Source organism: Diospyros lotus, chromosome 13, assembly GCF_014633365.1.
Source record: "Diospyros lotus cultivar Yz01 chromosome 13, ASM1463336v1, whole genome shotgun sequence".
Lineage (NCBI taxonomy): Eukaryota > Viridiplantae > Streptophyta > Magnoliopsida > Ericales > Ebenaceae > Diospyros > Diospyros lotus.
The window spans coordinates 12,736,413-12,761,793 of record NC_068350.1 but is presented as its reverse complement, the minus strand read 5'-3'; the positions used below and the strand labels follow the sequence as shown (position 1 = coordinate 12,761,793).

Here is a 25,381-nt window from a genome sequence, read left to right as displayed (position 1 = left end):
ATATCCTCCTAACAGACCAGCCGGCCCTTTCTAATTTGGCTGGGCCGAGGGCTTAAGCCCTCTCTCTCTCCATTTACCGCCGACTAAAGCAGAACACACGGCAACCAGCGGAAGGTCGGAGACCTTTATTGTCTTTTATTTATTTATTTTTTTTCTGTAAATGAGAGACCTTTATTGTCGCCGGCAGTGACTTCCTTTGATCTCTAACTGGTCCGAAAAAGTATTAATCAAGAACGAAGGGAGGGTTTTCACCTCTGCTTCGGTAAGTCCTTCTTCTTTAGCTCACTTTCATCTCTGTTGTCTTTTCTAAATTTCGGATGTTACATCTTCATATGTTTTTTCTTGAAAAATCCTTTGTTTGTCGTGTATGCATGCAGGGATGTTTCAGTATATGTAGTTTTGTAGAATGCCCTTGAGGTATTTGAAGAAAAGACTGATCAGAAATTAGGATCCTGTTGTTATAATATTAGGGTCTTTCGTAGGAATTTCTACAACCAAGTGTCAGTCCTGAGCTTTAAGTAGTATTTCAATTGCCAATCAAGAGAATTCATAGAATTGCGCTTGCCTTTTTACAGCACTGTACTCTATCCTCCTGCTTTGGAACAACGATCGGCCCTATAGTTTCAGTTTACCACCCACCATTCAGGACAGCTACGTCTGCACAATATGGGGAAGGCGTCAAGGGATAAGAGGGTGAGTTTTTTATTTGTACTATGAATTCTCTTGATTGGTAATTGAATTCCACAAACTTATATTTGGAATGCATCTAGAACTGAAGTTTTGTTTGGGAAAGAAAGGATGTTGATGGGGAGTTTTGTACACAAAATTTGCTTGTTTGAGTTTTGTGGAATTCATTTGGAAATGGCACCTATTTTGATAGAATTTAGTTTAGTTATGTTCAATTCCATTGAATTGTATTTGTAGAATTGAAAGTATATGCTCCTTTTTTTTTTCCATTTGAAACACAAAAATTTGGAACTGGAAATGAATTCCACAAATGTAAGTTTAGTTTAGTTATGAACAATTTCATTTTTAATTTTATCTTTTCTTGAATAGCCACTCATCCATCTCGATTATGTTCATATTTTGCACATATTGGTGCTTTATTGCCCAACATTCTATACTATACAACAAAGCTAGTCTTATAGTTGTTTAATAAAATTTTCCTTTTCACTTTAATAGAATCTTACTATCACATAAAACTCTAGATGCACCTTTTCATTTTAGCCACCATGCTTTAATTCTATGGGTAACATTTTCATTAGTCTCCCATCTTTTTGGATGATTGATATGAGATATCTAAATTGATCCTTTCTTGGTGTGAATTGGTCTTCCAATTTTAGCAAAACATCATCCACACTTATACTTCTACTAAACTTACATTCCATATATTCAATTTCACTCTAATTAATTTAAAACCTTTATACTCTAAAGTATTCCTCCATATCTCAAGTTTAGTGTTAATGTTTTCTTTTTTCTCATCCATCAATTCTATGTCATTTGCAAATAGTATGCTGTGTAACACCCTTGCTTGGGCAAGTTTAGAGAGTTCATCCATTACTAGGGCATGTAGGTAAGGACGTAATGCAAATTCTTGATGTAATCCCGTTGTAATTAGAAAAGACTCAATATCTCTCCACATGTTCTGGCAAATGTCTTTGCTCCATGATACATGTATTTTGTAACAAGTAAAAATAATGATTATTGTATGATAAACCATGTTTTCTTTTCTTTTTACCTTGTGAAACCTCGTTGTGCTATTATCTTGTTTGCCCCTGTCTCTTTCTTTACCCATACCCATTAATTTTTGGACTCTTGTCCCATGTGAATAAGCCTTTTACTGATGTGAACTCTTCTTAAACCTTTCAATGTAGGAGGGGATTTTTCTCTTTTCAAGAAAAACGTTATGGTCCATCCATTTTAATCTTGGTCCAGACTATGTGGGGGCTGTGTGTTCGGTTTTAAAGAATAGGAGCTATATGTTTTCAGGCTAAACAGCCTTTTTTTTTGTGGGGGGGGGGGGGTGTGTGGATTCTGTATTTATCTTTGGCTTCTTTTTTTGCAATTTCTAGAGTTCTCCATTATGCTAGCTTGTAATAATGGGTAGATATTTTCACAGGACATCTACTATCGTAAGGCAAAAGAGGAGGGTTGGCGTGCTCGAAGTGCCTTCAAACTCCTTCAGATTGATGAGGAATTCAACATATTTGAAGGTGGGTTTATTTATTGTTTATTACTTTTTGAGGTCAGCTCAAGAATCAGACATTTCTCATCTCTTTTGCTTCAATTATTTAAGTTATGAAAGAACTCTCTGTACTTTCCTAAAGTGATTGATACTATCTTCTTTTCTTTATTTTCATCTTTCTAGGAATATCACAAGGAAAAGCAGCAAAATGTCTTCATTTAGTACATTCATGTGAAGACTCTCTTGCTTATATATATCTATACCTACTTAATCAGTCTATAGACCTACTTAAGTCACTTGATTTTAGCTTGATATTTTAGAAAATTGAAACCCATGGAGACTAGGTGTTTTACCCTTTTTATCTATCACATTATTTGTGTTTCGTAGAATTTCTCCAGGTTTATTGATGCGGTCACCAATCAAGACCCGGCCCAAAACTGACTCTCGACCACGCCGGAACAATATTTTAATACTTCTTAAGTTTTTAGAATTCTACTTGATTTAGGATTCAATTTCATATTTCTACTTGATTTAGGATTCTACTTCATGTTGGATTAAGATTTATTTCTATTAGGATTCTAGTTGGATTTTGTTTTCCAAATATTAGATGGATTTGGATTAGCCAAATACTATAAATATGCCTAGGATCTAGAGTTTGTAATCAAGTTTTTCTTAATCAAATTTCAGCAATCTATTTAGGTTTTCTTAGCAAAACAGTCTTGTTTTTGCGTCTTCTTGAAAGCCAAGCTTCGGCCATTGAAGTTTGCTCTTTCAAGGGTTTATTTTGGTGTGTTTTCTTCACACTCGCGCTACACGCTGCGTCAGGTGGTATCAGAGCGGTTAATCAACCAATCAGATGGCCAATCTTGAAGGTAACGGTAGCAACCAGCCTCGTGACGGTGATCAGGGGTTGTCCGCAGTTTGGAGAGCAATTGAAGAACAGCGGGAAGTAACTCGTACTATCCAGCAGCGATTGGAGCAACATAGCAACCAATTGGGCACCTTACTACGAGTTGATGATGACAGGAACCTGAATAATGGGGTGAATCAAGCCGGAGCGGGAAGACCACCTATTAATCATGTCCTTGTTAATCCTAGAAGACCAGTGATTGAAGATAGCGATGAAGAGGATGATTTTGGTCGAGCAATAGCTAACCTTGGTGGTAGAGGGGTTAGGAGGAATGCGCATCAGCACAACCACTGGAGCAACGATGAGTATAAACTAAAAGTTGATATTCCTACCTTTAGTGGAGATCTTGATATTGAGGGGTTCCTGGATTGGATCACTGAGGTTGACCGTTTTTTCGAATACATAGAGATCCCAGATGAACGACAAGTAAAGTTAGTGGCTTACAGGTTGAAGGGCGGTGCATCTGTTTGGTGGGAGCGATTAAGAGAAACGAGATTGAGGGAAGGCCGACAGCCAGTTCAGACATGGAGACGAATGAAGCAACTGTTAAGAGGTAGGTTTTTGCCCCCTGACTATGAACAATATATGTTTGAAGCTTATCAAAGATGTGCACAGGGAATGAAGAGTGTGAATGAATATACCTCTGAGTTTTTACGATTAGCGGAGAGAAACCAATTGTCAGAAAGTGACAATCAACAAGCAGCTCGTTACTTGAATGGATTGAAGCCTGCTATTCGTGATAAAATTGGAGTTCAGATGGTTCTAAGTGTGCAAGAAGCAAGGAACTTAGCTTTAAAAGCTGAGTTAATGTTGAGTGAGAGATCTCATAATGACACCTATCGTCGGTATAATGGGAATGAAAATAAACAACTAGCTTTTGATAAAGGCAAGTCGGTTCAAGGAGCGCAACCCTCCAATCCACCCCATACAGTCAACCCTAATAAGGCTACAACGGGGGGAAACATTCGAGGTACTACTTCTAATCTTCCAAAATCCCCTAATCCTTATGCAAAGCCTATTCTTTTAAAATGTTTCAAGTGCAATGAGGTTGGGCATCGATCTAGTGATTGTCCAAGGAGAAAAACAGTTAACATTGTTGAAAAGGAAGAGGAAGATGTTGCTGAAGAGGAAGTATATTGCGGGCCTGATGGGGAGGATGATGAAGAAGATTATGGACATGGGCAATATACCTGTGTAGTGAGGAAGTTAATGCTATCTCAAAAGAATGAAGATACTACTCAACGGCATAAGCTTTTTCGCACGAGGTGTACGGTGAAAGAAAAAATCTTTGAGTTGATTATTGATAGTGGAAGTCAGGAGAACATCATAGGAAGAGACGTGGTGGCAAAGATGCAGTTAACTCCTGAAAAACATCCAAGCCCTTACATGATTGGATGGATCAAAGAAGTTGGTGGCATACATGTGAATGAACGTTGCAGGGTGCCTTTCTCTATCGGTAAGTACTCCGACGAAGTCTATTGTGATATTGTTGATATGGATGCTTGCCATATTTTATTTGGGAGGCCTTGGCAATTTGATGTGGATGCTAAGCACTCGGGTAGGAAGAACACATATCAGCTTGAGAAAGAAGGTGTGCGTTATACTTTGTTACCCATAGTGGAAAAGAATCAAACCAAAGCTTCTAAAGTGGAGGGGCGAAATTTTCTTACCATTACACATAAACACACAGAGTTTGTGAGGGAGTGTAAGGATACTTGAGAGGTTCACTTATTGGTTATCAAGGGAGAGAGTGTGAGTGAGCTACTGAAGGTAAATCAAATTCCAGTGGAGGTGCAGGGATTGTTGGAGGAATTTCATGATGTGGTTCCTGAGGAGTTGCCTAATGAGCTACCTCCTATGAGAGATATTCAACACCACATTGACTTGGTTCCTGGTGCTAGCTTGCCTAACCTACCACACTACAGGATGAGTCCTAGGGAGAATGAGATTTTGCGTGAGCAGGTAGAGGAATTGTTGAGAAAAGGGCACATTCAGACTAGCATGAGTCCATGTGCAGTGCCAGCATTATTGACACCAAAGAAAGATGGGAGTTGGAGGATGTGTGTTGACAGTAGAGCCATCAACAAAATTACTATTGGGTACAAATTTCCAATTCCTAGGCTCGACGACATGCTTGATCAACTTGATGGGGCTGTGATTTTTTCCAAAATTGACCTTAGAAGTGGTTATCATCAAATTAGAATTCGACCTGGAGATGAGTGGAAGACAGCTTTCAAGACAAGAGATGGGTTGTTTGAGTGGTTAGTCATGCCCTTTGGACTAACCAATGCACCAAGCACTTTCATGAGACTAATGAACCAAGTATTACGCCCTTTCATTGGTAAATTCGTTGTGGTGTATTTTGATGATATTTTGATATACAGTAAGTCTATTAATGAGCATGAGGGGCATATTCGAGAGGTGTTGAGTGTGTTGAGGGAAAACAAACTTTATGCTAATTTGAAGAAGTGTACTTTTATGAGTGAGAGCTTGTTGTTCTTGGGCTTTGTTATAAGTAAAGAGGGCGTAAAGGTAGATGAGGAAAAAGTGCGAGCTATTAGAGAGTGGCCAACTCCTAAAAATGTCAGTGATGTGCGAAGTTTCCATGGGTTAGCAACTTTTTATAGGCGGTTTATCAAACACTTTAGTAGTATTGTGGCTCCAATTACTGAGTGTTTAAAGAAAGGAAAGTTCCATTGGGGTGAAGAACAAGAGCAAAGTTTCACCTTGATAAAAGATAAATTATGTACCGCTCCTGTCTTAGCTTTGCCAAGCTTTGACAAATTGTTTGAGGTTGAGTGTGATGCGAGTGGAGTGGGTATAGGTGCTGTGTTGTCCCAAGAGAAGAGACCAATTGCATTTTTCAGTGAGAAGTTGTGTGAAGCCAGAAGAAAGTGGTCTACTTATGATAAGGAGTTTTATGCAGTAGTGAGGGCTCTTAAGATATGAGAACATTACTTGATTGCCAAAGAATTTGTTCTTTACACGGATCACCAAGCTCTTAAGTACTTGAGTAGCCAAAGGCAATTGAGGAGTGATATGCATGCTAGATGGTCTGCTTTTATTGATAAATTTTCATATAAAATTGTACATAAGTCGGGACAACATAATCGAGTGGCAGACGCTTTGAGTAGGCGTGTGGATTTGATCAAGACCCTTAGTGTTGAGATTGTTGGGTTTGAGTGCTTGAAAGAATTATATGCGACAGACGAGGATTTCAAACATGTGTGGGAACAATGCATGTCTCAGCAACCATCAGGAGATTTTTATGTGCATGATGGGTTTCTCATGAAGGGAAATCAGTTGTGCATCCCTTGCACATCTCTTCGTGAGCAAATTATTCGGGATTTGCATGGTGGTGGCTTAGCAGGGCATCTTGGCAGAGACAAGACTATTGAAGCTGTTATGGGAAGGTATTATTGGCCAAGAGCAAGGAGAGATGTTTCTATTATTGTGGCGAGGTGTTATATATGTCAAACAGCTAAGGGGCACTCTTCTAACGCCGGTCTTTACATGCCATTGCCTGTTCCCAATGCTATTTGGGAAGATTTGTCTATGGACTTCGTGTTGGGTCTACCGCGAACCCAACGAGGTATGGATTCTGTTTTTGTAGTGGTTGACAGGTTTTCCAAGATGGCGCACTTTCTCCCATGCAAGAAGACGGCAGATGCAGTAGCTACAGCCAAACTGTTTTTCAAGGAGATTGTTAGACTACATGGAGTCCCTAAAACTATTACTTCGGATCGTGATACAAGGTTTTTGAGTCACTTTTGGATTACCTTGTGGAGAATGTTCGATTCATCTTTGAATTTCAGTAGCACAGCACATCCCTAGACTGATGGACAAACAGAGGTGGTGAATCGTACCTTAGGAAATCTGATTCGCAGTGTTTGCAAAGACAAGCCAAGACAATGGGACCTAGTCATAGCTCAAGCAGAATTTGCCTACAACAACGCCATACATAGCTCAACAGGAAGATCACCATTCTCTATCGTATACATGAAAGTTCCTAATCATGCATTGGATTTGGTAAAATTGCCAAAGGTACCAGGTTTCAGTGTTGCAGCCAGTGACTTAGCCGAACACGTTCAAGCAGTTCAGGAAGATGTCAGGCAAAAGTTGCACGAGGCGAATAAGAAGTACAAGGCAGCAGCTGACAAGCATAGGAAGCACAAGGTATTTGCGGTTGGAGATGAAGTCATGATATTCTTGAAAAAGGAACGGATTCCTACAGGACAACAGAACAAGCTCAAGCCAAAGAAGTATGGTCCTTACAAGATTACAAAGAAGATCAATGATAATGCTTATGTTGTGGATTTGCCAAATCATATGGGTATTTCCAAAACATTCAATGTTGCTGATCTTTCTTTGTATTTGCCGGACGTTGAGTTGTCATACCCAGATCATAATTCGAGGACGAATTCTTCTCAAGTGGAGGTGAATGATGCGGTCATCAATCAAGACCCGGCCCAAAGCTGACTCTCGACCACGCCGGAACAATATTTTAATACTTCTTAAGTTTTTAGAATTCTACTTGATTTAGGATTCAATTTCATATTTCTACTTGATTTAGGATTCTACTTCATGTTGGATTAAGATTTATTTCTATTAGGATTCTAGTTGGATTTTGTTTTCCAAATATTAGATGGATTTGGATTAGCCAAATACTATAAATATGCCTAGGATCTAGAGTTTGTAATCAAGTTTTTCTTAATCAAATTTCAGCAACCTATTTAGGTTTTCTTAGCAAAACAGTCTTGTTTTTGCGTCTTCTTGAAAGCCAAGCTTCGGCCATTGAAGTTTGCTCTTTCAAGGGTTTATTTTGGTGTGTTTTTTTCACACTCGCGCTACACGCTGCGTCATTTATTGGTTGATCCAATGTCATTTGCAGGAGTGAAGCATGTGGTAGATCTATGCGCAGCTCCTGGCAGCTGGAGCCAGGTAACTATTTTGTTGAGTACCATATTGAGGGGGCATTTTACTTCCCTTTTAAAGGATAAATCTTTTTTTTTTTTTGTTTGACTAATGACTATCAAGTGCAGTTAATATTCTCATACTCACACAAAGAGTATTTATTCACCTCTAGTATGGTTTCTTGTGATGCTCTATTTCTTTCTTATCTAACCTCCACAATATGGCAGACCTGGGATACATGCCTAAGCCAATTCTACTTAAATAATCTATCTGTTTTTGACAATCTTTTGTCTGCTGTTTCAATTTAACGACTTATGTAGATATATCCTGTTCAATGCTGGGTGGCAATGATCTGTACAACAGTCCATGTACCTTCTATGCCCTTCCCTCAAGAGAAAAATAAATAAATAAATAAAATTGAGAAACAATGCTGAGGGGGTCAAGATATTAGATTTATTGTGTTCTTACTTTTTGAGGCTTATATATGCTGAGTGTCTGTTTCTCTCTCTGATTATTTGGATGTTATTGTAGGTCTTGAGTCGCAAATTGTATCTGCCAGCAAAGCTGTCACCTGATGCAAAGTAAGTTCTGTCCTTTGAGTTATTTCTTGCTTTTGATAATGACTAATCCAACCCCTCAAAAATACAAGGGCCCTACCCCTCAAAAATACAAGGGCCCTAGTCGGTCCACACTCTAAATGTGGATGAAACCTACAAGAGAGCCTATGTGCTAGCTAAGCCTCTTGTAGGTGATTTAAGCTATAATAGGTTCAAGGAATAGAACCCAAATCCAAAATAGACTATCTATTTGGATTGGTCTACTATTCTAGCAATGAATGAATCAAGGAGAAAATGGGAGCTGGGTTATGGAGGTATTCAAGGCACTGGAAGAAGAGAAGAAGGCTGAGGCTGAGAGAGAATGCTAAAGCAATCAAATTGCAATCAGCAGAAAAGGCTAGTTCTTCTTTACCCATGCCTTTTATATCTAACCCCAAAAATCCTGAACGATCCAAATCTGGACAAAACAACAAGGAAAGAGAGAGAGGGGACAAGGGAGAGGCGTGTTGGATGCATGCCGTCCTTCCTGTCGTCCTCTCCACCATGCGTCCCAAATCGGTTGCAAAAACGACAAGAGATCGTGTCGAATTGCTACCCTTACTGTTAGAAACGGTCGATTGGTTTCGAGGAAGTGGTCGATTGAATTGTATCGTTAAGAGTTAACGGAACGGGTTTAGATTGATTGGAGCAATTGTCAAGTGTTGACAGGTATGTCGTTAAGAGTTAACGGGGGCCTTGGTTTCATTATGAGATAATGAAATGACTATTAAGTGTTAATGGCAGATCTAGATGCAATTAGCAAAAAATTGGAACAAGGGAATAAATCGCTTGACTGACCTTGGAGGCGGTCAACTGGATCAAGGCTGAACCGGTCAACTAGACCTTGCTTGCAATTTCCACACCCACTCATATGTCTGATTCCTCTTATGTATAATGCAAATAAGTTGTGCCTTACTCATTTGTTTGCATATTGGTAGACAAACAAAATGAATGTTCAATCAGCTCAAGCATTTTTAACAGTGGTGTCTAGAACTTTTGACTTGCTGTTTATCTTTGATTTGTGGAGGGAGGTAAAGGGAAGGGAAAATATTAGAGAATAGAACAAACAAATAAGCTATTTTTGCCCGTTGTTTGATTGGCTTGAGTAATGTGAGCAAAAACAATAGTGAAAATACTCTCTCTCTCTCTCTCTCTATATATATATATATATATATTTCCTATATTCGTAGAGGAAAATTCATTTCCCTTTTTCTTCTCTTTTCATTTACCAATTTAAGATCAAAATATAACATAAATAAACAACCTTAGGTGAAGTCTATAGAATAGCATATGCATATATTTTTTTTCAACTTCATGGGACCCTGTAATGGAAAAGCTGAATATGGGTCTAATTGCAAATTCTCTGTTTCCTAGTGTTTCTACACTTTGTAGTATTTAACATGGATGTTATATTAATCATTTGACCCTTTCTGGAAGTTTAACACTGTGAAAGTGATTTCTAGAATTTGTTATGTATGTGGCATGTAAGTTGATTTAGTTTTGATGTATGCAAAATTGGGAAATATTCTTTTACTGGGATGTCTTTTTGAGGTTATGTGTGAAGCCACTCAAGTTTTAATCTGACTTGATCCTATTTGAACTTTGAAGTAGGAGCAAAGTAATAATCTGTTAGATTGAGTTAATGAGAATTCATTGGTTGCCAACACAAACAATTGTTGCATAACCTGGCCATCCACTATGCCCCTAGTATTTGTGTTCATTTTTTAGTCCTGTATTTTTATTAGTGTGAACGTTTGTTTATCTTCTCTTGTTATATCAAATTCTCATAAGGTGATTGTAATATGAGCCCCCTTCTCTCTCTAAAACATTGTAAGATGTCAAAATCATTAAATAAGATCATAAATTGACCAAGTCCTTGCAACATTCCTTCTTCCTTTTTTTTTTTCTTTTTCTTTTATGTTGGGCTGGTTTACCATTGATGTTATGACATTTTGCCTCTGGAGTTGAATATCTATGAAGTCTAAGTGGCTAAGTGCCATAAAATTAATGCACAATACAACATTCTGTTTCAGTACTTATTATCCTCTTCATGTTTAAAACCTAATGGTCAAAAGCATAAAAAGTTTTCCTCCACCATAATTTGCAGGGATAGCGAGCTTCCACTTATTGTGGCTATTGATTTGCAGCCAATGGCTCCAATTGAAGGTGTTATTCAAGTGCAGGGTGATATTACCAATGCTCGAACAGCTGAAGTGGTGTGGACATCTTTTTTTTTTTTCAAATCTTTTGTTAGCTATTATTTGTTTGGCAATATGAATAGAAATACATCATATGCATTTTGAAATTGAATATGTAAATAAACTCATTGTGTAAGTCCTGGTGTAGATGCCATCTTTAAGTGGCTTTGTGAGTACCAACGGAGAGATTGCTGTTAAGGTATCAAGAGTAGAATATTTCAGTGATCAGTGTGTTTCTGGAATTGCTGCAATATGAATGGACTTTTTTATGGCTGGCGAACTAGCCTCTCAACTAATGTTTTCACCAGTACTTCATCCTTGAAGATCAGTTGCTTTAACTGTTAGATTGGGGGATAGTTTGTAAATTTTCTGTTAGTATAAAAGAATATTATGAAAAGGTTTGCTTGACATTGTCAAGCATGACATTAGACCTGATGAGATACTGGTGCATATGGATGTAGATGTGGTAAAATATGGCAAAATATAATTGTCTTCTGTTGGGTGATAATCTGGGTTTTGTTTGTTAAAGTTTACTGATCTCTGCTATTTTCTAGTTTTTACCTGCTATTTTAAATTTGTTTTCGGGTTGACACATAGGGAATTGAGCATTGTATCACTTATATAACCCATCGCTTTGATGATAAGTGTTTAGTAGAAGTCTTGTGTATGGTTTGTGGTGGTAATACATCCCCACTCAATTATGTTATATTAACCTTATCATATGATATGCTCGTTAAATCCTTTCTCAGCAGAATAGTTGGTAAAGTAGCCGTTCAGTAGTTTTCTTCTTCTTATTTTTCTTCCTTTTGGTATTATTATTTTTTGGGCCCAGGTCATTGGACATTTTCATGGTTGCAAGGCTGATTTGGTTGTCTGTGATGGCGCTCCTGACGGTTAGGGAAACAAAGATGATTCAACTTCTTATTCTATGATTGCCCTTTGCTATCTTGTTGGATATGATCTATACTTCCTGAGCTGGCCTTTTTCATGTTTTGCAGTTACTGGCCTCCATGACATGGATGAATTTGTTCAGTCACAACTCATTTTGGCAGTAAGTGTTTAGACTCCTTGTTTAATTAATTAATAATATCCGAGGGCAATCTCTACCATGAGTAGTTTTGAGTAGGTATTACCTCCAAAAGGAGTATTATTGCATAAGACGTGCATTTTTTGGTGCTATAGGACTCAATCACCCCAATTGGAAGTAAATTAATCCAGAGTGAAAATCTAAATATAATTACGATCATGAGGTGTGTGCATTTTATGCTAATTTGGGAGTCAGAGAGTTCATTGTGGGTTGCCTACTGTGCATGGACTTCCATTACAATGTTGTGCAACTATACACCCATTTTTTAAACACTGAATGTTAGCTAGAACAAAGGAGTGGTTTCTTTGCTTTTTTTTTTCTCCTGTTTTGTGTGTGTTGTTTATCTGCAGGAGGGGGATGTGGAACAAATATCTGAAATCAATCTTCCTCTTAGCTTGATGTGCTTTTTGGTTTCTGGAAGTCTGTAGCAGCCTTTTTCTTTTCTGTATGATTTGAGGCTTTTTTACTATCTTTATCTTCTGCTTCCCTGCATGGATCTCCCTTTTCAGCTGTCTTTGCCATTGCTTTTAGAAGTGTGTTAAGAGAACCTTCATTTCATGTATCTTTGTGTTGCCCTTACTATCAGTGACTTGTGGATCTTGCTCCAGAGTTTATTTCAATTAATATCACTTAAAACTTACAGGGCTTAACAATAGTTACTCACATACTTAAGAATGGCGGAAAATTCATTACAAAGATATTCAGAGGAAAAGATACAAGCCTCCTTTACTGTCAGGTAGGTTACATATTTGTTAAGTATTTTTCTTTGAAAATGAATTTGTTATGTTTAATGCAGACTTCACCTAAATTCTTGTGTTGACTTAAAGATGAGAAATCTTCTTCATGTTCCTTTTGTCCATATGAAATTTGTGATCTTCCTTGTCCTTTCCAAGCAAATGGCCAGGACCCCTTTTTAAAAGTGGAGGACTAGATATTCTCTTGAATATCAAGAATAATAAGAACTTTAACGGAATTATTTTTGATTCAACCACATATTTTCTCAACATGCCTGCTTGAATCATCTATTTCAAATACCAACTAATATATCAGTTTCCTTATTAATTTAGTTACCTTATTGTTAATCAAGGATTTAAGACAGCCTTAGGTTACCTTCTTGGAATAGAGAAGTATTGAAGAACATTCGACTTATCTGACCACATTTGACCCAAAGCATGTTAAATAGTGACAACATTAGTATCAGATATTTTCTTTTTTTTTTTTCTCACCGTCCCTCCCATTGTTCCTTGTTATGAGGAGATGCAAATTGATAAGTCAACTCTCTCTCCCTCTCTCTATTTTGAATTCAAACTTACTAACAACAAATTGCTTTGGGCCAAAACTTTTTGCAAATTTATGATGCGTTATCCATGTTTTGACATGCCAAAAAGCATTTCCTTTTATACTTAAAAGAGTTACTTTTTCTTTCTAAGATTTGTACTGTGGCCATATGCTCAAGTATTATGGAATTTGGTTACTGATGCAGTGTACCATTAATAATGATAGTGTAATTTACAAAGACCACCCTTGATGTTTCGAAATAGCAATGAGTGGCTTCATTTAATTAGATGTTAAGAGTGAATTGAAATGACAAAATTGCCCTTAGTTTTAAGATTGTTGTAAAAATAAAAATAACACCAATGGTAAAAATAAAAAGAACACTAGTGGTGGCCATTGAAACCTACAGTGCAAAGATGTAGATGAACCTTTGAACCCAGAACACACACACACACACATAGATTGTCAAACCTAGATGCATTTGGGTTCGATGAATAGAGCCGGGGGGGGGGGGGGGGGGGGAGAGAAACTTATCGAGATGGTGGTAGCCAATGGTGAAGAGAGGTCAATGATAGACCCCGCCCACACATCAATATTCACGATGGTACCAAACCCCATTGGCAATGGGAAAACCACATTTCTTTTAGGGTCATTGCAAAACCCCAACAGATATGGGTTGCCCTTTTATGATGGGGTTTTTTCCATCTTTGCAATGACCCTAATAGAGATAGGGTCGACAATGGTCAAATAGAGAAAGAAATGAGGAGGAGGAGGAGGAGAAGGCATCCTTTGCGACTGCACTGGAGATGTGGTTATGCTATAGCTAAACCCCATTGACGACGAGGTCCTTCCATGGTGACCCCATTGCCAATAAGGGTTCATCCAGGGTAGAACCCTATTGACGATGGGGTCTTCCATTGCTGATGTGGCTAATAATTTGGAAGAAAGAAAGGGAGAAGAAAAGAAAGTTTGTTGCCGATGCTTGATTAGAAATGAGAGAGAGCCTCTCATCAATGTTTCGTCAAAAACGAAAAAGGAGAAGAGAGAGAGGAAGGGTGAAAGAGAAAAGAAGAGAGAAAAATAAGGGTTTTTAATGTGTGAGCGCATTTTGGTCATTTTGAAATATTAAATTTCAGTTAACTAATAGTAAGGGAAAGTGCAATTGTGATATTGAAGTACAAGGGTATTTGTTGTATTTTCTCAAACATCAGGGGTACTGCCTACAATTATTGTTAACCTCAAGGGGACCAAACACATTTTTCCTTGAGTTTTCTCATACTTTATCCTTCTTTTTGCTCGTGCCTTTCACCTTCTTTAACTTGGCTAAATTGAGTAATTAACGCAAATAAAAATGAGTTTCATACAATTTCTAATAATGACTCATAAAATCAGAGAACTGTTAGAAATAATGTTAGATCCTTGATATGATAAAGGGAATTCTCTCTGATTCGAGAGGGAATTCGCGAGAATAAGGGAGGAAATGTAGAATAGGGAGAGAAAATAGAAAGAGAGAGAGACAGGGAGAAGATTAGGAGGGAAATTTCAAATTCCAATTATCAAATCATGCCTTCACAATGAGTTGAGCCGATCTCTTATATGGCCTCAACTTGGGATTATCATCAAAATGGTTGCCAAGTCCCTTCTAGAATCAGTCAAGTTGCCTAACGGTTTACATACAACTTGCACTGGTCGGAACCTTCTACCAGCAGGCTAAATCCCTCCAAAATTACAATAATAGCTATGAATAGCAACAAAGTAAAAGGTTATAGCCTCGGTACATGATAGCTACCCCTTCCATCAATCATTTCTTGTCCTCAAGAAATGTGTAGCAGGCTGGCCAAACTGGGAAATTGCCTCAGCAGATCAGGCAAGGACTCCCAAGTGTTTGACTATCGGGAAGACCACTTGACCAGCACATGGATAATTGGTGCCCCTTGTCTATGGATGATTCTCCTGTCCAAGATAGCAGTAGGAACGACAGGTCCTGCTTCCTTGTTGGCACTAGAAGGAAGTGTGTGGCTAACTCTCTGTGAGTCCACTCTTTTCTTGAGCAAGGATACGTGAAAAATAGGGTGTATTTGGGAGCCCTCTGGTAATTGTAATTGGTAGGCCACTAGCCCTACTCTTGCCAGCACTAGATATGGCCTAAAAAATCTAGGGCTCAATTTAGACTCCGGTTGCTTGGCAAGATATTTGAGTTGTGGGGAGTTAGCTTTAGGTATACTTCCTCTTCGTCGGAGAATGCTTTCTCACTTCTTCTCCGATCAGCCATTTGTTTCATTCTATTTTGAGCCTTTGTTAGTTCAACCTTCAGTAGTCTCACAACCTCCTGCCTTTGCTGCATATAAGCTCCCATTTCCACCATTGTTGGTGGCTCTTTTATTGCCGGTAGCAATGCTGGTTTGTAATCGTATAAAGCCTCGAAGGGACTCATATTTATGGAACTATGGTGGCATGAGTTATACCACCATTGAGCGACTGATAACCATTTATGCCACCCTCTTGACTGCATAAAACATAGACACCTCAGGTAGAATTCTAGACACTGATTCACCCTTTCCGATTGTCCATCAGTTTATGGGTGATAGGCAGTAGACATATGTAGTTTAGTGCCTAGGGACTTAAGTAGCTCTTTCCAAAATGAACTGGTAAAGACTTTGTCCCTGTCTGATACTATGGATTGAGGCACCCCATGCATCCTCACTATGTTGTTCAAGAAGACCCTCGCCACCTCTTGAGCAGTGAAAGGATGGGAGAGGTCTATGCAATGGCTGAATTTAGTAAACTGGTCCACTATCATGAGAATGTAGTCTTTCCCTTCTGACCTTGGTAGTCCCTCAACAAAATCCATAGTTACATTGGTCCTAGCCCCTCCTGGTATGGGCAGTGGTTGTAGTAGGCCTGGTTGAGCTATGGTCTCATGTTTGCACCTTTTGCACACATCACAATTCATCACAAAGTCAATCACAAACTTCTTGAGCTGTGGCCAATAGAAGGTTTGTCTTACCCTCCTGTATGTGTTTTGGATTCCAGAATGACTGCCCAGTGGGGAGCTATTAAGTGACTGGAGGATCTAGTTTCTTAAAGTCATACTTTCCCCAACCACCAATCTTCCCTTGTATTTGATCAGTCCATTAGATAGAGCATAACCGGGCCTACAATTTCCATTCACACTCAACTATTCTAACAACTCCTTGATCCATGTCCTTTGCTCGTAACTCTCAGTGACCTCCTGGACCTAATCCGGTACTATTGAGGTGGTAGTAGCCAATGTTCCCCCTTCATGGCAGCGAGATAACGCATCTGCAACCACATCTTCTTTTCCCCTTCTATACTGTATGATATAATCCAGCCTCATCAATCTTGCCATACCCTTTTTTTGGAGATGAGTGAAGTTTCTGTTGTGAGAAGAACTTAAGGCTCTCGTGGTCGCCCTCCTTTTAAATAATGTCTCCACTTCTCCACTACTGTCCTTGTCATATATATTGAGCCCTTGGTGCCTAGGGCTTAAGGCTTGGCTGAGAAAAGCCAAGGGCCTACCCTCCTGAGAAAGTATTGCCCCTATGCCCATCCCATGGCATCAGTCTCCAGAGTGAAAGGCTTGCTAAAATCTAGTAGCCCGAGTATTAGGACCTTACTCATGGTCCTCTTGAGTTGTTCAAATGCTTCCTCCACCCTCCAATCCCAGTTAAACCCATCATTCCTTAGCTGATAAGTGAGTGGTTTACTGATCGACCCATAGTCTTTCACAAATTTACAATAGTTTCCGGTCAGCCCCAGAAACCCCCTCAAGGCTCAGATATTAGTGGGTTTAGGCCAAGCAGTAATGGCCTCAATCTTCTTATGGTCAGTCCCCACACCTGCTTCAGATATAACATGCCCTAAATACTCAATTTGTGCTTGTGCAAAAGCACACTTAGACCTTTTGAGATACAACCGGTTGAATCGCAAAACCTGAAAAGTAGTCCTAAGGTGTTGGTCAAAAGAAGAGCTGTATATCAAGATGTTATCAAAGAATACTAAGATAAATTTTTTGAGATATGGTTCAAAGATTCAGTTCATTAATGCTTGGAAAGTAGCAGGGGCATTAGTAAGGCCAAATAGCATCACTGTAAATTCATAGTGCCCATGATGAGTTTTGAAAGCAGTCTTTGGGATCTCAGATGGGTTCATTCTTATTTGGTGGTATCCTGAGCGTAGGTCGAGTTTAGAGAAAAATTGAGGCATGTTTGAGCTCATCAAGTAGGTCCTTAATGATAGGTATTGGAAATTTATCTTTGATGGTGATGGTGTTTAGTTGCCGATAATTGACACAAAAACGCCATATTCCATCTTTCTTTCAGATCAAGAGGACAAGAGAGGCAAAAGGGCCACAACTTGGTCTAATAATTAATTGGGAAAGCATATCCCTCACCAACTTTTCAATTTATGTTTTCAGTTTGGGAGGGTATTTATAAGATCTTATGTTGATAGGTTCAGCATTTGGTTTAAGGGAATGGAATGGTCTAGGGGTCACTTAGGTTCTACAAATAGTCGTGATATTCAACTAGTAATAACTCAAGTGAGGTCAAATCAGATACTTGCCATACCTCATGTGGCTGATTTTGGCCATTTCTTGAGTGATCTCCCTCTGTCTCCTCTCTGTCTTCCTCTTTTTCTTTGGCCTCAATTGAGAACAAATGTGCCACTTGGGATATTTTCTTCCGGAGAAGCTGATGTAGCTTCTTCCCTTTTATCATTCTGCAGGACCCCATCTCCATTTTGCCTTGGAGGACCACCCTTCTCCCTTCCTTTTCTAAGGAAACTTCCATCTTATTAAAATTGAAACTGATTGGACTCACCCCTTTCATCCAATCCACACCCAAAACTATGTGACAACCTCCCAGCTTCAACAATCTCAGATCAGCTTCAAATGTCTCACCTTGCATCTGTCAACAAAATCCCAAGCAAGCTGATGTGCTCAAGACCCTATTTATGTTGGCCACCGTCATAGAGAATGGTTGGGTATTGGCCACAAGGCACTTCATCTTCTTTGCAGTACCCTCATCAATAAAACTGTGGGTACTCCCACTGTCAATCAACACCATAAGGGTGCCTTCTTGTACCTTGGCCTCAACTTTGATTATTTTGCTACTGACAGTCCCTTTTATAGCACGTAACGAGATTGCCTCATTATCCTCTTCACCTGCTTCTTCTATCATCGTGAGACCCTTCTCATCTTCCTCTTCTTCTCCTTCTAGTAACAACAATTGCTTACTGCATTGATGCCCTACGAAGTATTTATCTTCACACTTGAAGCATAACCCAACCTGCCTTCATTGTTCAATAATTTTGTCCCTCGGTTGTAAGTTAGGCCCTAGGGGTGGTAATGCCTGATACCGGGTCCCTGTTCCTCCCTTTGGAGGTTCTCGCCCTGTGAACTTACCCCCATATTGCATGGTACTTGGCATCCCTCCTTTGTTTTGCCCTCTCTATTTCCTCATTAGGGCCTCAAACGTTAACTCTTGCAAGGAGGCTCCCTTTGCTACCTCTTGTACTATCTTGGGCTTCGGTATCTTCACCGCCGATCTCAATTCATCATTCAATCCTCCCACAAAACTAGACACAAAATACTCCTCGGTGAGGTAGGGGTTTTTGCTCAACACTAGGGACTTCAGCTCTTCGAATTTCACTTGGTACTCCATCACCGTTCCTTCCTGCCTTAGGCGATTAAACACTTCCACTATGTCCATCATGCCTCTTTCCCCAAACCTCTCACAAAGTCCTTTAGAGAATTCTTCCCCACTATAGGACTTCCTCACCTTGGACCACCCCAGGAACCAAATGTCCCCGGAGTCATTGAGGTAGGCAGAGGTTAGGGTCACTCTCTAGTTCTCGACCACTTGGTGGATCACAAACATCTTCTCACATCTCCTGATCCACCATTGGGGTTTTTGTCCCTCGAACATCGGCAATTCCAACCTCGGCACTAGAAATCCAGTGTGGTTTGACTGAGTAGTGCCTTCATGTCTACTCTTCCACACATTCTCTTCCTTTGCGGATAGATCCATTTCAACCTCCGATGGCCCAACATTCTTGTTTCTAGTGCCAATTCCTGGTAGAATTGGTTTAGTACGTTTCTTAGGGGGGAAATCAGGTGAAATTCTTACCCGATGTTGATCGGAGAACATGATCATGAATTGTTGCAGTTGATCGCGCAACACATTGCCTTGCTCGCGCATCCCCCACATCTCTTCCCAAATTTGGTCTTGCATGTCATCCTTGATCTTCTCTGCAATCCCCTCCAATTTTCGATCCACCACCAAGCCAATCTTATCCTCCATCGTCTCCACCTGAGCTTGGACTTTCGCCATTGAAGCGGTCACCTGTTTAATCTGCAATTCCATTTGCTTCATCCTCGTGCCATCAGCCATCGTCTCCTTGGTTGCGAATGCCGGCTAGGACAGTGCTCTGATACCAAGATCTCAGATCCTTGATCTGACAGAGGGAATTCTCTCTGATCCAAGAGGGAATTTGCGTGAATAAGGGAGGAAATGTAGAATAGGGAGAGAAAATAGAAAGTGAGAGAGAGAACGAGAAGATAAGAAGGGAAATTTTGGATTCCAATTATCAAATCATGCCTTCACAATGAGCTGTTTGGCCTCAACTTGGGATTGGCATCAAAACGGTTGCCAAGTCCCTTAATCAGTCAAGTTGCCTAATGGTCTACATACAACTTGCACTGGTCGGAACCTTCTACCAGCAGGCTAAATCCTTCCAAAATTACAATAATAGCTATGAATAGAAACAAAGTAAAAATATCAACAAAGTAAAAGGTTACAGCCTCGGTACATGACAAATAATTATAACTTTCACTGTCTTTTGGTGGTTTACAAATTGATTGCTAGAATTGTTTTTACTTTATCTTAGCTTGTGAAATCTCTATTTTCTAATTTTCATTCTTCTTTCTGCAGCTAAAACTATTTTTCACAGACGTGACATTTGCAAAACCAAAAAGCAGCCGTAATTCAAGCATAGGTGAGGGTTCAACTTCTTGTCATAGTTTGAGCTTATATTGTATTCTAGATAAATCTGCTTCAGAAAAGTTTGACTTGCTGATCATCACTTGTATTTTCTCTGAACATGGCTTTGAGGATTCAATTGTGTGTGTATTCTGGTGGTATGTGGTTTTTCCCATAAGATTCAGTGGCTTAATTCTTTCTTGCGGACTCAAGTTACTTCAAGATAAAATAAAGGCACTGCAACCTTTCTGTTATTCCAGGATAATCTCTTAAAAGATATGACACAATACAAGTTTGAAATTTGAAAATATACGTAAATATATAATATGTTTACATATTATATATATTATATGTAAATATATTATGTTCTCTCTCTCTCTCTCTCTCTCTCACACACACACACACACACACACCCACCCCCCCACACACACCCATGCACACATTGGTGACATCGTGCACTTGTCTTTAGAAAGAAATCCAGGAAATGTACAAGAAAATCATCCAATTCTATATCAATCCTATCTCCACCAAAATTATACCTGATCTGAACCTTAATTAAAAATTGACTGGAAATTAGCAGCAAAAGTAACATACACATCATTTTCACTGTTCATATTATACAAAGAGCGGTTACTGTTGACTAAAATTTTATATGAATCCTATCTCCACCAAAACTATACCCGACCTGACAGCCACAAATTTACCTTATTTAAAAATTGACTGGAAATTAGCAGCAAAAGTAACTTACAATCATCTTTCACTGTTCATGTTTTACAAAGAGCAGTTACTGTTCATATTATACATGGATATGGATTTCTTTTCATTCAATATCAGAGTTTCAGATGGGGTTGGCACTGCACTTGGTAGAGCTGAGGCAAACTCATTTCAGTTATTCTAACCAAGTTAACTAAAATTTTACCAAATGCCTTTGTCATGTCTGTCTAATTAGTTTGCTGTTTGCAATGCAGAGGCATTTGCAGTTTGCGAAAATTATAGTCCCCCTGAAGGATTTAATGAGAAAGATTTGCATCGGCTCCTAGAAAAGGTTGGCAGTCCATCTGGTGTAGATGATCTAGGTAATGGAAGTTCTTTGATTTTGATGTATTTCTGTTTCCACTTAATTGGTAGATCTAACATCCAAATGAATATATGAATTAATAAGTACATCCATATATGCTTTTTTCCCCAAAAATTATACATGGATTTTGCAAGGTATTAATTTTCCAAACATAAATCTGCCGCCTCACTGCCCTTATTGTCAATTAGTTATCCAATCTCTCCTTGTATATCTTATAGCCACATAGAGTTTATGCATGAACTAAAGAAACTATAATTCTTGATCTCATATTTTGCCCACTAATTTCCCTTTTGGGATGATATGAATAGGACAAATTGACCATACTAACCATGACACCCCCTGAACTTTGGCCCTTTGAGGAGGTGCTATGTCTAATTTCGGAAAGTTCGAGGATTGATTTGGCAAATTTTAAAGTTCAGGAGGTGTCTCAGCCAAAGGGCCAAAGTTTAGGGAATGTATGGTCAATTTATCCAAAATATGATGTTGTGTCCTCAAATTTTACAAATGAGTTTCTATTTTTGGGGTAATAAGGTCCTTCAATGATAAAGCCAATATGATTTAGAGACAATTTATTAAATTTACTTATAAAAGTTGTGGATGGCAGTGGGTTAGTATTGGTCCTCTAGGAAGTATTTGGAATGTATTGCCTCTGACAAGACCACTAGATAAGAAAGGTGGGGAGGCAAAGACAATCAACAGAGAGGGAATTGCTGAAGGAGTTTCCAAGATGGGCAATCCATTACTGGGTCATGCATTGCTGATAGTCGTAGCAATTTTTGGAGATAATGCAGGTAATAGTGGTAATGATGACATTATTTCCTCATTTCATCAGGCTATCTTCAAGCACATGGAAATGTGGTTAATGGTATGAGGGTAGCAGATAACATCTGTAGTTGAAAATCTGTGTGTTTGTGATTAGCCTAGGCAGAGCCCCTTGATGGAACTCGACTCCAGCTATCAATTCACAAGTCTCTATAAGAACTGCATATGGAATCACTAGAACTCTTGCATCGACCTAGGTTGTCAAAAGGCTTCCTATAATTTGAGATTTTACTGGGTATATTTGGTGGAATTTAAGTGTGGCTTCTCCCGGAGTTGCTTGCATGTCCAAGAAAGAAGTTGGGGCAGAGAATGCCATCAGTTAAGGCAAGAAAATGCAGCAGAGTATTGTTATAGAGCTGGCTCATAAGTAAAAAGAAATTGTCATAGAGCTGGCTTAATTAAGTTTGATATAGAGAGGAGAGCTGTGGAGGCATATCATTTGTCTGGTGTCATCACGCCAGGCTTAAACATAGGGCTGCTCATGAGGCAATTGTTGACATGGAGATAACAAGGTTTGTCATTTGCCTGAAGATGATGTGTAGGTACACCAAAAGTTAAAATAAAAAAGAAAAAAATACAACACGTAAGGTTGAGTTTGGACATGGTCATTTGACCACATTATTTGGAATTTGGAATTCCAAATTCATTGTTTGAGTACACTTCTGCAATATGAAAATCCTCGATTTAGACCCAAAAAATTAGAAGAATTTGAAATGATACCTTACATAGTTGTCATTTCAAAAGACAAAATTTAAAATGCAATCATTTCAAATTAAAAATTTTGAATAATTATTTGCAATTACAAATTTTGAATGACATCATTTGAAATTCCTTGACCTAGATGCCACTTAATAGTAATTTATGACTGCTTATGTAAACATAGACTTGCTAGAATGAGAGAGAATACTTATACATTCAATAATCAAAATGTTCTAGAAATTAAAGTTTGCAGTTGATTAGTTCAATTGCAGTGGAATTAAGGCAATCTATGACACCGTATAATTTGAGTTGACTAAGATGAGAAATCTAGCAATGCTCTATTTCAGTTTTTAATGAAGTTTTTATTTTTATTTGGGTTTACCGCATTTCCAATATTTTTTTGTTAGACATTATCAAGAACAGAGGAAAGAAAACCCTCGAAAAAAATACTCTGTTATTCATCGAAGCTGCCTTGCAGCAAGCTTAAATACAAAGGGGATGAAAAGATGAAAATAACCCTGCTTACTCTTAACTGTACAATAGCAAGAAATACAGGAAACATAAAAACTACAAGAAAAAAATAACCAGCAATATTGTTACTCCCCCTCAAGATGGACCATGGATGTCAAGTATGGCCATCTTGGATAACAAGGATGAGAGCTGGGCTGCTGGCAGGGGCTTAGTGAGCACATCAGCTAGCTGGTGCTGAGTGCGTATAGGGAGTAACCGAATAAATCCAGCAACAATCTTCTCACAAACAAAGTGACAATCCAACTCAATGTGTTTCGTACATTCATGAAACACCGGATTAGTGGTAATATAAACTGCTGCTTGGTTGTCACAGAAGAGGAGAACAGGGGTGGAAGCCTTGATCTGAAATTCCAATAGTAACTGGGTGAGCCAGATAAGCTCACTGGCAGTCATGGCAAGAGCCCTGTATTCAGCTTCAGTTGAAGAACAGGAAACAGTGCTCTGCTTCTTACTCTTCCAAGAAACCAAAGAGTCACCAAGGAAAATACAGAAACCAGTAGTAGACTTCCTTGAGTCTAAACAAGATCCCCAGTCAGCATCAGAGAATGCCCGTAGCTGAAGAGAAGAAGCAGAGAAGAACAAACCTTGACCGGGAGTGCCTTTAAGATATTGGAGAAGGTGATGAGCAGCATCTAAATGAGGCTGACGAGGCTGAGACACAAATTGACCCAGCTTGTGTACAACAAATGTAATATCAGGCCGAGAGACCGTGAGATACAATAACCGACCGAGTCTCCTATATAAGGATGGATTTGCCAATAACTCTCCCTCAAAGGAACAAAGTTTGGAATTAGTGATCATAGGAAAAGATGTCGGCTTTCAAGCTAGAAAACCAGTGTTCTCAAGAAGTTGGAGAGTGTAATGCCTTTGTGAGAAAAATATACCAGTAGAAGATTGAGCAATTTCTAGCCCAAGAAAATATTTCAACCGGCCAAGATCTTTCCACTTAAAACTGACTATGAAGAAAACGCTTGAGAGAATTGATAACTCCAACATTAGGACAAGCTTAAATAGCAAAGGGGATAAAAAGACGAAAATAACCCTGCTTATTCTAACTGTACAATAGCAAGAAATACAGGAAACATAAAACTACAAGAAAAAAATAACCAGCAATATTTGTTAAGACATTGTGTTTCCTATATTGTTTTCGTGTAAAATCTGCTATTGCAGATTCTTTATTTTTTTTTTTGGGGGGGGGGGGGGGGGGGGGGGGAGTGTTTCAGAAAACTCAACAAGAATGGCAAAAGTTTGAGCAAAAATACTGGGTGGGTTTTTGCTTTAGAATGAATGAAATACAAAAGTCCAATCATCTTTATAAAAATTTATAAGGAAAAAAAAAAGGAAATTATATCTGTATAGGACTCTCCCCAGCTAGTGTAATTAAGGCTTGTGATTGTTTATTTATTTGTTTAGCACTCTGCCATTACCTTTTCTTGTTTCTTTCTTCCTATAGTTAATGGGAGCCTTCTTTACATGGCAGACTGCAGTAGTGGGTGGCTGGAAGGGCCAAACAAGGTGTATATCCCTTTCCTGGCTTGCGGGGACCTTAGTGGATACGATTCTGACCGATCATATCCTCTCCCTAGAGATGCAGAAGGCGCATACCAGAGCTTGGATCCTGTTCAGCCACCGATAGCGCCCCCATACAAGAGAGCTCTTGAAATGAAGAAAGCCTCCAGTCATGGAATGGGAGATTTCAACAAGCTCTCCCTTGATTCATGACGGTATTGTTAATACCACTCGCGCCATTTCTGCCTTGAAACGACGTCTATAGATCAGAATGGATACAACCATCTTTTACCATCTGCTAATGAGAACACTGGCTGGCCGGACCGATGGAAGACTGTTCATGCGCCAAGATTAAAACCAATCTTGTACCCGTTTTAGGGGTTTATGAAGATGATTCATTATCTAATGATGCTGTTGGGGAAGGTCCTTATCTCCATTACAAACTCTTCTTGTTTAATCTTGTATTGTTGGCATCATTTCTGTGCTTAGATATCTGGAAATGTATTTCAGGAATTGGACTTATAGGATGAACTATATATATTTCTGGATTCAATTTCATTATTTGTATGGTGGGTT

At 38.9% G+C, this 25,381-nt stretch overlaps 1 protein-coding gene across 2 annotated transcripts; it reads left to right on the top strand.

Annotated features, from left to right (window-relative positions):
* The first annotated feature begins 33 nt into the window (after positions 1-33).
* Positions 34-25,381, top strand: LOC127788528 (putative tRNA (cytidine(32)/guanosine(34)-2'-O)-methyltransferase). 2 transcript variants are annotated; one of them, XM_052316919.1, is made up of 13 exons: positions 34-114; positions 188-262; positions 576-693; positions 2,120-2,213; positions 7,987-8,036; positions 8,541-8,590; positions 10,713-10,821; positions 11,636-11,696; positions 11,802-11,854; positions 12,534-12,626; positions 20,119-20,182; positions 21,135-21,242; positions 24,750-25,381. In XM_052316919.1, the coding sequence occupies exons 3-13, from the start codon at positions 667-669 to the stop codon at positions 25,016-25,018; spliced, it is 978 nt and encodes a 325-aa protein (XP_052172879.1). In that variant the 5' UTR covers positions 34-114; positions 188-262; positions 576-666; the 3' UTR covers positions 25,019-25,381. The 2 variants fall into 2 exon arrangements, with proteins under 2 accessions (XP_052172879.1, XP_052172880.1); XM_052316920.1 differs by having other exon boundaries at positions 71-262; positions 24,777-25,381.

Excerpts from the sequence above, each read along its gene's own strand:
- LOC127788528 (XM_052316919.1), top strand. The coding sequence starts at position 667 with ATGGGGAAGGCGTCAAGGGATAAGAGG. Across the intron at positions 10,822-11,635 it reads ATGCTCGAACAGCTGAAGTG|GTCATTGGACATTTTCATGG; the intron begins GTGTGGACATCT and ends TTTTGGGCCCAG. Across the intron at positions 11,855-12,533 it reads AGTCACAACTCATTTTGGCA|GGCTTAACAATAGTTACTCA; the intron begins GTAAGTGTTTAG and ends TAAAACTTACAG.